The sequence below is a fragment of the Lingula anatina genome, chromosome 9, assembly GCF_051362555.1.
Source record: "Lingula anatina isolate TDL-2025a chromosome 9, LinAna3.0, whole genome shotgun sequence".
Lineage (NCBI taxonomy): Eukaryota > Metazoa > Brachiopoda > Lingulata > Lingulida > Lingulidae > Lingula > Lingula anatina.
The window spans coordinates 672,684-687,362 of record NC_141775.1 but is presented as its reverse complement, the minus strand read 5'-3'; the positions used below and the strand labels follow the sequence as shown (position 1 = coordinate 687,362).

At 38.2% G+C, this 14,679-nt stretch overlaps 2 protein-coding genes across 3 annotated transcripts; both read right to left on the bottom strand.

Annotated features, from left to right (window-relative positions):
- Window positions 1-2,926: 2,926 nt before the first annotated feature.
- Window positions 2,927-8,335, bottom strand: LOC106167356 (uncharacterized). Of its 2 annotated transcripts, XR_015331011.1 has the most exons (12): window positions 8,130-8,335; window positions 7,817-7,942; window positions 7,434-7,533; window positions 7,035-7,138; window positions 6,698-6,795; window positions 6,347-6,503; window positions 5,783-5,935; window positions 5,457-5,588; window positions 4,862-5,047; window positions 4,410-4,598; window positions 3,314-4,215; window positions 2,927-3,052 (listed from the first exon to the last, which is right to left on the bottom strand). XR_015331011.1 is itself a non-coding variant. In XM_086995207.1 (11 exons), exons 1-11 carry the CDS (start codon window positions 8,320-8,322, stop codon window positions 3,965-3,967), a joined length of 1,689 nt encoding a protein of 562 aa, XP_086851333.1. In that variant the 5' UTR covers window positions 8,323-8,335; the 3' UTR covers window positions 2,927-3,964. The 2 variants fall into 2 exon arrangements, 1 of the variants encoding a protein (XP_086851333.1); XM_086995207.1 differs by having other exon boundaries at window positions 2,927-4,215.
- A 27-nt stretch (window positions 8,336-8,362) lies between these two features.
- LOC147759743 (uncharacterized) lies at window positions 8,363-13,065 on the bottom strand. The gene is made up of 9 exons (XM_086995547.1): window positions 12,972-13,065; window positions 12,497-12,670; window positions 11,851-12,012; window positions 11,109-11,255; window positions 10,707-10,823; window positions 10,166-10,441; window positions 9,433-9,620; window positions 8,596-8,846; window positions 8,363-8,384 (listed from the first exon to the last, which is right to left on the bottom strand). Exons 1-9 carry the CDS (start codon window positions 13,063-13,065, stop codon window positions 8,363-8,365), a joined length of 1,431 nt encoding a protein of 476 aa, XP_086851673.1.
- Between the last annotated feature and the right edge of the window lie 1,614 nt (window positions 13,066-14,679).

The following is a 14,679-nucleotide window of genomic DNA, read 5'->3' as shown; positions in this document are numbered from 1 at the left end:
AAAAAAAACAATTAAAAATCACTTTCATGGAGTATATGGCACCAAAATCAATAATGATTTATGCAAAAAGTAATTTTCCTGGACCCACGGGAGCCTGCGTTCGTCTTCGATTGCAGCCGGCCATTGATGTTGTAGTAAGCTATCATGCGTCATGTGGGATTCGAACTCATGACTTGTCGTTACCATGGTTTGCTAGTGGCTTCCTCATATATTACAATCAAGCACGCTACCGACTGCTCCGTTACTGAACCGCCCACCCTACCTACTTACGAGTTTCCTCTTATAGTAATCAAATGAAATTTTTAGAAATTATTTCCAGCAAAAAATCACACAGACTATCATAGGATTCGAACCTGCATACAAGTGAGCACCTGTGTCCAAGACGGCGATGTTACCATGCAGCCACATAAGCTTCTTTTGTTTGAATGGGCTCAAGTGGAATATTTTTACTTTCTCACACAGAGGGCCAGTTTGGCTGTACATATATATATCTGTCATTAAAATCAATAGCCTGTGAGCCGTACATATGTATTTTACCCGCGCAACGCCAGTCTGCTAACATGGTATTAATGTTGTTATGTACCTGAGGACTTATTTGAGAAGCCGACACGAAGCGTTCCTAGATAGATTACTTGTTTTTTCTGTGACTTTGGCTTCACCTATGACGTTTAGGAGCACGATGGGACGGTTTTAGTTTTAGCAACCCCATTAGAAGAGGGGAATCATTTAAAAAACTTCAAATATGTATAACCTTGTGCGCTTTCCGTTCACGTAATTGTAACGGAGCCAACTTTGAGAAAAAATATTTATCAAATGATTCCACCGGGAAGATCTCATTTTTTCTAATGAATGCAATTTACAGGTGGTATGACATGGTGCTATAACGGGGAAGCTATTGAATCAATTCAAGTTGCGTATCTTTATTTATAAGCCTGCCCGGAACGTTCCTAGTAAGATGATTTCAGATGCTGTTATTTTCATTTTGTTTTACATTGAGTTTACGTTTGACTTCACCTGTGACGTTATAGAGCATGAGTGCCAAAGCGATTCATTAATTGGCGGTTTTACTTGTGAGTAGTCTTTGCCATTTGAAGTGTCGACTGTGGAGTTGCCCCGGGTACTGTATGAATATATGTACAGTCTTGATAAGCAAGGAAAAAGGGGGGGGGGGCATTAAAAAAGCAAAATGTGTGAATATGTAGAAAAAAAAACACGTCTTGCCGATTATGAGACAGCAATCAGACAACAACCACAAGGGATTTGAAATTTCATAAAAATGATTGGACTTGATTCTTGACATGGATTTTTTCACTTGTACTAGTGACAATACCTTTTAAACACTTTTATGGATTTGTTTGCAGACGATCAACTTAATGCAGAAAGAAAGCAACATTTTAAAGTCAGAGCCATCCAACTAATTTATTTAATCACATTATTGTTGTTTGCTTTACCCACGAGAGATTAAAATTAAAATTAAAAGATTAAAATTAGATAATTCAAATATCAACTTTAAAGTTTACAAATAAAACATGAATATTTTAGAACCATTATTTGTATAAGCATGAAAGAAAGCACTTCTCAAGCACAAACAACCGCTTGAAACTCATAATAGTAATGGGCTTGGTTCTTCATACGGATATCTTTTTTGTAGTAGTAATATTACCTGTAGAATTCTTTATTAGAATAACAAAGTATTGTTTTTTGTGGATAGTATTGATATCAGTTGAAACGAAAACAAATAAAATATGGGCATTTTTGTAGTCATTTTGACTGTCACAGTCATCCAAATTACTTATTAAATTTTTATTTACTTTATTTATTTTTTAATCAATTATTAAATTAAAAGTTCTGAATTTCTTCAATTCTTGGTCTTTTGTACTGTGCACACAATCGAGGGGAGACATTCCCTAGTGCTGCGGCATCAATGGTGTCCTACTTAAGACGACATCAGGGAACTGAGCAGTTGGTGAACATGTTCTGAAAGAATTAGCATTTGCAGGTATTAATTACCATCATGGACATGCTTATCAACGAACGAGCGATCAATACTGATCAATTTCACACTGATTAGACAATGTAATATGACCGGTAGCACTCTATAAAAATATGAAGCAGATGATGAACTGAGTTTTGTTGACAGATACTAGTGCGTACCTACTGGTAATGTGCAAAACACAGGCATATTGTGCACAGTGTAGTTGCCCTTTTAAAATTTAGCTGGTCTCCATACTTGGTAAAGTCCAGTTCTCTTTGTCCATTCCAATTTTATTGCATTCTGCTAAAAGCAACCTGAATAAAAAAATAAGTTTTAATTGATTAACTCTATGACAAATATGCTGAATTGCAAAAATCAGGAGTAACACATTTGTGTGCTAGCATTTACTGTTATAGCTTGATCATATAGATTTTGGGCGTAAAGTATCGTTTAATACAGCTACAAACCTGCTGTGCACTCCATATGAAAACCTGTGCATTGTAGGTGTAAAATGGTTCACAACTGAATGGAAGTCTTCAAAATGGGAAGTTGGTTCTCCTTGCCTGATTTTCTTTTATATCTGCAACCACTCATCACAACAAAATACAAATGGTCTCATAAGCAGCAGTCCCTAAAAAGGCATTTACATATTCAAATATCAATTAACAAAATTATATCAATCTATTACGTTATGAACACTGTAAAAATGTTTTCGATGTCAGTTTCTTTTTAACATATCTTACGACAATAGCTAGTTACAAATTGAATATTTTTTCACATGGTTTTCTAGAAAAGATATATATCTGAAATAATCTAATAATTATAAAACATTTTAATTAAAATGAGTGGCATTATTGGAAAACATGATTTAACATTAAAAATCTATCAAATGCTCCATAAACTATATATCATTTAAGAGGAATAAAATCACGTAAGTTATCAAGAACTCACCAAAGGTATATAACAAATCTGTACATTCCATATGATCTTCTCCAGATCCTTTCTATTGAACATCAGTTATATAGCTTGTATGGTTTCTTTGCTCTGAACCTGGAAATTGGACAGCTCCATTTCATTCTATTGCAACATTTAAAAATATAAAAAATAAGAATAAGATATTTTAAGTAAAATGTTTATCTGTTCAAATGTTTCAAATTAAGAGACAATATCATTATTAGCACTGCCATGGGCAAGTTATAAATGTTAGGGGACGGGGACTGTTTACAGGCTCGCTCAAATCGTAGTGTGTACATGTAAAACGTATAATTATGTCGATACTCGTCATGTCTCTTATTTCTTAACAATATATGTACTGATATGAACGGCTGTTTTACTTACCCTTGAAAGCTCCCTTTTCCTGTATGCAGATGTCAACAGTTTATCATCAGTTTATCATCGGGTCTTGCAGTAGCAGTAGCACTCGCAGTTTCACCCAACTCTGCTTGGGCAACTGATACTTCCTCTTCGAGGAAGTTCAAGGAGTTTGACTTTCAATGGGACTTCATACTCAGCAAATTGGGAAATATTCCCCCAAATTTCTGCCTGTAAGATCATGTTACCCAGAAGCCCGAACAGGTTACCTTTCCTGTTGGGCCAACTTTCAGTTTTCTTTTAAGCTGGATCCAGCTATGAAACAACCACATTTTCTGTCGCACAACACTGCTCAATCAAAGTAAATGCTCTCTTTCTCCCTCTCCTCCTCTCTATCTCTTCCTCTCCCTCTACGTCTCTCCACGCCTCCTTCTCCCTGTTTCTCTCTCATCCCAACTCACATTGAAACATCCGAAAGCAGTAAGAAAAACTTAAACCGTAAAATAAGACAAAGAATAATGAAAGAATAAAAATGACAGATTTTGAGGCAAACGGTTTAGCTCTATGGATTTGGAAAATTTACCTACCTTTTTGTCGTAGCCATCAACCTTGTTAAGTAATTTTATGATGAGGAAATGAATACCTCAAATGATTCATTATAATGATCTTGTTGATATGTTAAATTAAATAACCCACCCTAACCCACCCACCAAACTGGTGCGGTGTCAACTCACAGTAACCCTTACCACACGCCTCCTCCGTAATGTCCCAGTGTCCGGACACGAGGCAACGGCGTGTCCTCTCTGAGCTCCCATCACTGAAGGTGGAATTTGGAGAGCACTCGTACCTCACCGCCGCCCCCGCCTCGTGGTCACTCGAGTTGACCGTGGTGTAAGAAAGGCTGCTGGACACCGCCGGGCACTGGGGGCCTGTTGAATGGTGAAAACGATTAAAGGAAGGAATTACCTTCTTGAATACTACATATGCGTGTTGATTTAGGATATGCTGAAGGTATCCTGTAGCTACGTTGTACATGTATGGACAGTAATTACTGGTTAGTACAATTAACAGATTTTTAATGATAAAGTCTAATAATGCACGCGCTGTCTTTAAATGTCCTTACGAATGCAAGCAGATGGTATGTTGTTATCCCACTGCCCGCTACTCAAGCAAGACGCCTGTTTCACTGTCGTTCCATCCTGGAAGGCGTGGTTCTCTATACACGTGTATGTGGCGACATCTTGGTATCTGTTGCCAGACTGCGTCACGGTGGCGTTGGAGACGATCTGCGGGTTCCCAGTACACTGTGCGACTGGTAAAAGAGGTAAAATGTTAAAATAGCTGTTCATTATAGAAAAAAAAAAAAAAAAAAAAAAAAATATATATATATATATATATATATATATATATATATATATATATATATATATATATATATATATATCCAAAATCCTGTGAATAAACATTAAGCAATCTTTAATGACGTAATGAAGATAAGTTGAATATCCATCATCATTTTAAAAATTTTAGAACCGTGAGTATAAATACTATATATTGTATGCTTTTATTTCTTACCTTCACAAGCAGGAGGCGTGGCTGTCCAGTTATTGACTTGACAGGTGATTGATTTGTGTTCCTCCAGAGTTGCCGCTGGCCACTGAAAGCCTGGAAGGCAGCTGTACATGACCTTGACATTGTGCTCCCTGTCTGCACTGGAGGCTGAGGCATTGCCCACAGATGGCACTGCGGGGCAACGTACATCTGAAAAATAACAAGGAGATTTTGGCTTCTCAAAAATGACATCAATAATGATCATTTGATAGTATTAAGTCTTATCTTTATTAGGTTTACCATTTGTTAACACCCGATACTATTTCTATGTTAACAACCGATAGGCCTACTATTTCCTGTCTTATTTATTCAGCTACCATTATGAATGGTACTAATCTGTTACCAAATGATGAACTACTAGGAAAGACTACAGAAGCACCTGTGAGAACAGTGTTCTGGCCCTATCCAGTAAAATGTTGGAATCACCTCAATCGTTATTTATATCCATTCCCTTAGCAACGATTTTACTTACTTTTAAGAAAAACGTACTAAGAGATTGAACTCCCAAGACGGAAACTACGTTGAGTTCATTGATATGACACCAAATTTTTCATCTTACCCCACGTCCTCCATACAGAGTAACGATAGCGCCCTCCACAAAAAGCACTGGAATCGCCAGAGCACGTGATGTGACAGTACGAGATCGAAGAACGCCCGTATTTGTCCACGTTGTTGGAACAGGAACAGTTGTCTGTCAAGAAAATAAGGTCAAGCCGTCAATCAGGTGACGATGAAGAAGTTGGGGAAAAGCACTTAAATGCAGTGACAATATATTCATTGGCATACATGTATCTGCGACATGGCGTTATTAAAAAAGAGTTTGGTGTTTATTATTCAATAAATGTACATTTCCCATTGACTCACTGTAATTTGTTAGTATCTTACCTCCACTCAGACCAGCATAAAGATACCCATTGTCTCTGCATAAGTCCACACAGGCGGCAGGTGTTCCACAGTTTGTTGATATAACCCGTTCCATGGCAGGACTTAGGTTTGGGTCCATCGTCTCAACGATACACCCAACGTAATAGTTGCCATCTATGGAAGAAAATTATTTATTGGCAGAAACATGGAAGTTGTGGGTTTATGACAGAAAGTGAGTTTATGATAGAAAACAGTCACACATAATGTTATACCGACAATAATTTTCATAAGAACTTCATTTAAAAAGAGTACAACAGGTTAAGTGTACACTTATCTTCCACATAGTCCTATGGTATGAAGAAAATATTTAATAATAATAATAATAATAATAATAATAATAATAATAATAATAATAATAATAATCAAATGAATAAAACGAATAAAAAATAAAATATAATATAAATTAATTATGAAGTAAAATTGAATTGAATGAAAAAAATCCAACCTGGTTCTGAATGTAAATTACTGTAGAAACTGATGAGATAACATATATAACATATAGACAAACAACTACATAGTTCTTACGTTCAAAGGAACTGTACTTGCAGCCGTACATCTCCATGCGCAGACTGCAGTTGTTGTGACAGGTCGAGGTGTTGGGATGCAAGCGAACATGCTGAGCCAAGAAAGGGTACTTAAAGGTATTAAGTACCACTTTGTTGAAATCTGTGTTGCCGGCCAACTATAAAAGAAATAAGAAATTACTGCGGGACTCTCGTTAAATGGAATCAAAAATTAATTGCATCTGATTGCATTCAGCAAGAGTCCCTACAGAGTTGGATCGATCTACGTTGGCTATTAGTCTGATTGGAAACGCGACCATAATACACGGTCTCCACGAAACCTATATATATACTTGTACTTGTATATAGTCACCTGGTTGCCGTTGTCGTAATGTGTCCAGTTCATACCGTCTTCACTGTAGTCGATGGTGTAGCCTCCAACCCACTGCATATTGTCCACATCCTTGGCACCTGTTTCAATACAATTATCACCATATGTACCTTATTCAATGACTATTTTCTGGCGCAGCTCAAATGTCTCGAAGTAAATTAGAACCTATTAGCACATGTACATCTATTACAACCAGCCAGGATTCGGACATACAATGTAGAACTTGAAGCGACAGAGCTGCGATAACATCCTTATTATTTTTGACGGCTTCAAACTTTATTTCCACCAAAAACTTATCCGGAAATACAAGGCGCTTTACCTTGAGTCGCGATGCCGGTAAATATGAAGAGTTCACTGAACGACACTTGAATCCAGGGGTTGGCATCTCCCGTGTCAAACCCGACGCCAAACACACCATAGAGGCTGAAATATCCAAAGTACTGGGACGTCACCATCATTAGTTCATTAGTCAATTCATTCATAATGGGGGGTCATATTTGGGTGCTGCCATGAGCGATGTTCAAACTCAAGCCTAAGTATGTTAGGAATAATGTCTAACTAGCAAAGTAACAAATAAATTGAATTTATTTAACGGTTTACACGTGTACATATTAGTCTCAAACTTTCTTTGCAAGATTAAAACTTATTTAAGCAAAAGGGTAATAACAATTAAAACCCTGCGTGTGTTATGGAAGATAATATACGCAGTTTTACTTACAATGCGTTGCTTGCTGTATAATTTGCATCGCTGGATGTCGATGATGTCGTAATTGTTAAGGTGTTGTCGTAAAAGTGCATCAGCGGTGTATGACATGGACCTAAAGAATATTATCATAAATGATGTAACATGGCCAGGTGGTTATCTTGTGTTGGTCAATGTTAATCTATAAAGATGATGATGTTTTTCAGTTCTGGAGTGAGAGAGTACCACTGGCGTATGGCATGGGCCTAATATGTATGTTGTCGTAAATGAGGTAACCCAATTCCTCTAAACCAGGTGGTTAGCGCAAAGATGTGGGGCCAAATATCAAATTTACGGATATAAGGTTTTCAAACGCATGGAAATAAGTTCATAGGTTATGCTAATTGTGTAGTAATTACCGTTATTATTGCATTGAACTTTCTTAGATGTTTGTCCTGCCTCTTCCTGAACCCAATACGTCCCCTCTATTAAAACACCTTGTTCAGCCAGACGCCTGCAGGATGCAGCACGGGAGTAGTAGAACGCTGAAAATTGATGTATATATATCAAATAAGTGAGCAAACCGAAGTTTCTTTAGTTGTAGATAATGTGTTTGTGAACATAGCAGTATTATGGCATAATCCTTTGTAATATTTAATTGTAACGGTCCGATCCTGTTTACAGAGACTTGCTGCTCGTTAACTAACATCATATTTGTCTGAGCTAACTTACAGACAGAATAAACATTGGCCTTATTGGTTCCTCCACAATGCTGGACGGGGTTGTAAGGGCAACCTAAAGCACAATCACTTGAGGACTGCTTCCCAGTTGGTTCACTGTTTATACAGTAGCAGTCTGCACCAGACACTGCGGCCTTGGGGATGTCCTGTCCACGGCAGTACTCTATACACTGAAGACTGTTCATGAGCCGAGAATGCGATACCTTAACTCGGTACGTTGTTGGATTATTGAAACAGCCGTGAAATCCTAGAAAAAAAAGACAGGGTTGCAGTCATCAATTTCAAAGGGTTCCATTCTTATTTTTATCTAATTAATTTTTTTTTTCATTTTGTATTATTATTAAATTTTATTATACTTAAATCTATCTATTTATTTTGTATGTGGAAAAGAAAATGTTTTGTAAAATTTGGGTCCAATCCAGTAGACAAAAGTGAAAAGTAAAAATACCTTAAAGTACCGAGAAAGAGGTGCATACATACCGCTGTTAATTTCACACAGAGCTCTATTAGGCCCCCCACTGATCTCTGCATTGATCCAGCTGAAGTTGGAGGTCTTGTTAAACAGCACCCGTGTCTTCAGCCCACTGGTGTCCGGGTTTCCGTCATCCCAGTAAGAGTACGACAGATAAGAGCCATCTTCTCCAGTATATACCAGGCTGTAGGATGGGTCGAACATCCCTGATATCACGTCGCTTGTTGATGTATTATACTGAAAACAACACGTTCTATATTAAAATTGTGTGTGTGATTAGTGTGCATGGGATTTGTATCAGGAATGACGCTTTTGTTGCATTACTGTAGGCAACTATACATGTTCTTAAAAATCATTATATGTGAACTTGTCTACAATGTATGTTTGCGTATACAACGTGTGCGTGTGCGGTCCTGTCAATCGACTCAATCATTTTTTTTTATCCTGAGCCATCTAAGCCAGTTTCTTTTTTACAATCGTTAGACAAAATAGACAATAAGAAGAAAAATTCTAGAAAACCAACAAGGATATTAAATTATTCTTTGATCTGAAAGCTAAAATATTTATACGCTCTAGCCAAGGTGGTAGACTAAAATATATCACGTATTCCGAACTAAAAGATGACTTAATTTACACACGGCGACAACATGTAAAGTATTTTACAAATGAAGAAATACAACACTCAGACGCGGATAGGAAAGAAAGAGAGAGACAGAAATGGGGGATGAATAGAGGAATAGAGAGAGATGGAGGGAATGAGGGGGATGAATAGAGGAATAGAGAGAGATGGAGGGAATGAGGTAGAAAGATAGAAATTGCCTACGTTCAGGATTTGAATGACATGGTCTTGCTCTTCCCGGGAATTCACCACAGCGAGGTAGCCCCCTAGGTCAGTACAGCCCTTTCTGTAGTCATAATGGTCAGTGCGGTCAAATAGCAACTGATAACAACTGCCCTGGCGTCCAAATGACCAGCCGCTCGGACACACAGTGCCGTCTGAGGGGGGTAAATCTGTAAAATAAAACATTGTGGTGGGAACTCCAGTAAGGAAACATATACATACATGTACACTTAAAATGATAATCGTGGCTCGGGTATTCACAAGCTCAGATTCGAACTGAATTTTACTGCAGGGCAGCTGCAAGCCGTTTCTTTTATAAAGGACATTTCGGATACTCGTTAGATACCGAAATATTGGCGTGTAAAAAGTTACTCTGATTTTAGGTTTGCTCAGATAACATGAGTACTGCACTGGGCGTATAACACAAATGTCTCCACTAGCGCCACAGAGAAAAATCACTCTGAGAAACACATTTTGTTTCTGCACGCTGCTGATTTGTATTCACATTTATCCGAAATGTGTAATCAAAAAGTATAAAGCGTATCACCTTGCTTGGTCAAATATTAGAGGTTAATTGTTGTTTTCAAAACAAAACCAGTACGGATCTAACAAGGGAGCATAGTCCGATAGAAAGAATTTTTTCAACAAGTTGAAGTTCCGATTCATCTGTGCTTTAATCCATTAATACTTCGTAGATTTGGCATAAAATACTTACTTGGGTTACTGGTAGTGAGGTCCTGGGTCGTTGTCTGTGCCTGCGTAGTCGCTGCTTCAGTCGTTGGTGCCTGCGTAGTTGTTGCTCCAGTCGTTGGTGCCTGCGTTGTCGCTGCTTCAGTCGTTGGTGCCTGCGTAGTTGTTGCTTCAGCCGTTGGTGCCTGTGTGGTCGCTGCTTCAGTCGTTGGTGCCTCCGTTGTCGCTGCTTCAGTCGTTGGTGACTGCGTAGTTGTTGCTTCAGTTGTTGGTGCCTGTGTAGTCGTTGGTTGCGTTAGTGCTGGTATAGTGGTAATATGAAAATAAGAAGGCGATATCTTACAGATATGATATTGGAGAGAAAGAATCATTTTCTTTATGGAGAGCACAAACCTGCTTGCATTATCAACACAGGATAAAGAGTTCCTTTGATTAACATGTAAAAGGTTTATTTATATTATTTTACAAAGATTTGTTTCGCGAAGTGAATTCGCTGTTTTGCTCTGGATGAATGACCAAATACGTGCGTGTGCGTGTTTTTGTGCGTGTTTGTGCAATTTACCTACCATTTTCGCAGCTGGTTCCGCTAAATCCAGAAACGCAGGCACAGGAATAGGAAAACAGCCCGTCTGTGCAGGTCCCGCCATTTTGGCATGGTCCACTGGCACACTGGTCTACTGAGTCTGACCATGAACATGATTTAATAGTGTTACTGCACTGATTAGAATGATAAATGCACAAAATTTTATATAACATTTTTTTCTGCTTCCGCACCCCCCCCCCCCCACCCCCCATCACTGTGACTTCTGGAGTGGAATGAATGTAAAATTTGAAGTTGAATTACATGTAGAGTGGAATAAACTGGTATTAGAGGAAATAAATTGGTATTAGTCACACAAGCGCATTGTGAATGCCAAAACGTGCACACATGCATGACGGTGAGAGAGTGAGAGAGAGAGAGAGATCACCTGTGTAATCTCCAGCATTGCATTTATCCATGGCTGTGGCCGCCTCGGACGTGCTAATCAATGTATCAAATAGATACACACATCCCAAGTATCCCGCGAAGCGGTTACTGGACGGAATCTGGTCGCAGCCTCCTGTATAACGCCTTCCTAAAAACAAGTGAATGCAAAAGTTATGGACTCCATGCATCTCAGCTTCATGGGGTGGGTGAAAACAAAACAAAAAATACAAAACAAAACAAAGCAAAGAACAATACTATCCAACAAACAAACAAACAAATTGAAGCAAAACAAACAGTCAAACAATGTAATTGATCACTCTGCAAGTGCACCGTAACATTTTGGGCCATCCACACATACTTAGGTTTTGGTCAAACCAGATTCGAGTATAGATATCATAAGGAGACATATATATATATATATATCAACAAAGCCTTTGAACATTATTACCTATGATAATGTCGCCGGACATTTCAAACGGTCCCACAATGGAAGTAAATGTCGATGCAGTAAGATAAGACGTCCGTAATGTCTAAACCAGATTGGAGCAAAAATGTCGTAAAGAAACTTACTTCCTGCTTATTTCTTACAACCCTTTTTCTAGACCAACATACCAAATCACTTTGATGTCATTTACAAGCCAGACAATTTTCTTTTAATCATATATAGATATCTTTATGTGCATTTTAAAAATATTGTTTGTTCAAGTTAATTCACATGTCAACAGTTCTTTGAACACCATTACCTATGATAATGTCTCCGGACATTTCAAACGGTCCCACAATGGAAGTAAATGTCGCTGCGGTCAAAGATGACGTACTGGTGCCGTAATGAAGAGTCATCACCTGATTAGGCTCGTCGTAAGTCAAAAATAGCCAGGAATCCGAAGTAAAAATCACATTATTCCCTGGAACAAATTTGTAGTTTACGGTTAATGAATAAAACAGCGCAACAATTTATATTACTATAAATCTCGCATTTTTAAAAAATATATGGATCTACATTGTGCACTGTATCTTGACGGCACAAAATATGTAATGCAATAAAACATAAATATGTTATAACTTGCTCATTATTACTGCTTTTACATTAAAGCGTGCCCACAGTTCATACATAAAATATTGCGATATACTCTTGGTAGACTCTACAGTCCAATCCGTTCAATTTCAGCTTTGTACACATGTCGTAAAAAGAAACCCCTGAAAAGTGGAGTACAAGGATGGTATGCTTTCTCGTTTCTGTGGATACCATAGCTGAGGAAATTAGGTGAACAGCAGCCTCCGAAAACGACAAGAAGGCGACACATCGCTTTGATCTTTTTCTCCAATTCCATTTTATTCTGTTTTATACCACGTGCCACTGCTTTTGAAAATTACCCGAATTTAACCCACCTTTTGTCGCTAGTTGCACAGGACAGGATACAGTTGACGTCACTGCAGTAATGGCATACTTCTTGGTGTCGATAGAGATGGAAAATCCCCCGTCATATTCCAATATGACAAAGTCGTCATTATCACCGTTGCCATAAACGCCAAAGACACCCTCATAGCGTGGCTGGATACCCACTGAATTATTATAGAATCGAGTTCATAAGAAATAAAATTTATATGCAAAAGTCATTCAAAAATACAACTTAATTGCGATAATAAATAAAACCAAAATATGTTTCTAATGTACAGTTGTATTTTTGGAACATGGCGGTTATCTATTATCAACTTAAACTGTCAACCTTTCATGGTGTTACGATGCCTATTCAAGTACGGCATTTTTGTCCTAAAGAGACTAAAGGCTACAAGACGTTCCAGTACTTAAAGGAAACATGCTTTACAGTAATGAGAAATGTAACATATAATTTCCGATACTAACTTATGATACTAAACGACCCAGTCACCACGTATCGTCCCCCATTAGCTATGGTGAGGCGAGCGTTGCTGTTATACCACGTGGGATATTTGTACATGATACTGCTGACACCATTAAGAACCGCATCATTGCCATTGCCGCTTCTGTCTGCTCCGAGAGTGTTTGGGTGGAGGGGCCAGAAGCCTAGAAGGCTTGCGGTTGTACCTGCAATATAACAAAAGAACATTTGCAAACACGCTAAAGGTGCCACGTAAAAGGACCATTGGATTTACGGCTATAGTCACTTAGTCTATGCCTGTAAAGGCGGTATGGATCCGGGCACTAGTACTTGCAGCTATATCAAATGGAAGGTACATGCTTAGCTGAGGCCTAAAATAATATATGAATTCGGAAGACCAATTCTTACCCCACATTGCTTCAGCAGTTCGCATACAGTGTACCAGTTTTGTATGTCGCTCCGTAATAAATTGAAAGCATTGAGGACAGCGTCCTACTACTTAAGACCCTGTCCAAAAAGTCATTAACACCAACGTATGAGAAAACTTACACATAAGCAGGCAAACGCAAGGATTTCGAAGATTTTCGTGGTGTACGCTGCGCGTATGCAGGTAAACGTTGGTGTACGTTCGCATACGCAGAGGGAGATAAGATGTTTTAAGAATGTTCAAAACATTTGAGCGTAAAGGAGCGTCTAAATCGTACTCTACTCAAACGCAATAGCTAAGCTAGGCATGCGGTAGAATGACATTAAAATGATATGGTAAGTTTCTCTTTAGGTGACCGATAAAGCTAGCCTTTGCGTAGCGCATGCGTAACGTAATGATCACGAAGGAGTAATGTATTTAACGTATCTATAACGATCGCTTAGCGTATTTAAGGTATGCCTGACGCTTGTTAAGCGTTTGGTTCACATCTGATAGTCATACGCACCTCTTGTACGCAAGGTGAGACAGAGCCTTCAATTTGTCACGCAATTTATGTTTTTAGAGCTACAGCTGTTACAAATATTAGAATTTGAACATAATAATTATCTTTTACAATCTTGCTCTACAACTGATTCTAACCAAAATAAATATACATTTCCTAAAGTTGTCATTCAGTTCAAAACATTCATCACCATATTTTTAGTCCTCATACATTTTTGGGTGGGTGGGAGCTCCCATGTTCACATGGGGATTTTACAGCCCTTAAATAGCCCTACCTTCAATAATTGTCATTTAGCTAAAAGGGTTTCTATCATGGTTATACTATCTTACACTTTCGGTATCATTCAAATTTATTTTCAGGTGTCTCCCACTCGCCTTCATTTCAATTATTCAACAGAGCAATTTAAACGTAGTTTAATTTTCCCTTTCGGGTTATAAGAAATATTTCAGAAAATGAAAATTTCATGATTCTACTTTCTTTACTTTTGGTACACCGAAAAAATTAAAACCTTAAATCCAAAAATGCCCAGCCGGCCTATGTGACCTCTGACAATTGTGGGTGACAGTCATTTTTTTTTTTTTTTTGGGGGGGGGGGGGGAATGTTATGCCTCATGGCTCACAACTTGACAAAAAACACACCTGATGTCAGGCGGGCCAATTTGTCCCGTGATACCAAATACTTTTGGGGTATTCGGCAGATTTCGAATCCAATGTGCCTTGGCTATTGATACATGTGTTTAACTACAGTTTATCAAGCAAACATGATGATAATAACGTCATATGG

What these genes read in the sequence shown, in the direction of transcription:
- LOC106167356 (XM_086995207.1), bottom strand. Translation starts at nt 8,322, where the DNA reads ATGAACAGTCTTCAGTGTATAGAGTACTGCCGTGGACAGGACATCCCC. An exon ending in GGCCAATGTTTATTCTGTCT is followed by an intron (nt 7,943 to 8,129) that starts GTAAGTTAGCTC and finishes ATCAATTTTCAG; the next exon opens with CGTTCTACTACTCCCGTGCT. An exon ending in AGTTCAATGCAATAATAACG is followed by an intron (nt 7,534 to 7,816) that starts GTAATTACTACA and finishes AATATTCTTTAG; the next exon opens with GTCCATGTCATACACCGCTG.
- LOC147759743 (XM_086995547.1), bottom strand. Translation starts at nt 13,065, where the DNA reads ATGTACAAATATCCCACGTGGTATAACAGCAACGCTCGCCTCACCATA. An exon ending in GTCCGGAGACATTATCATAG is followed by an intron (nt 11,256 to 11,850) that starts GTAATGGTGTTC and finishes ACTTGTTTTTAG; the next exon opens with GAAGGCGTTATACAGGAGGC. An exon ending in CCTCACTACCAGTAACCCAA is followed by an intron (nt 9,621 to 10,165) that starts GTAAGTATTTTA and finishes TTTATTTTACAG; the next exon opens with ATTTACCCCCCTCAGACGGC.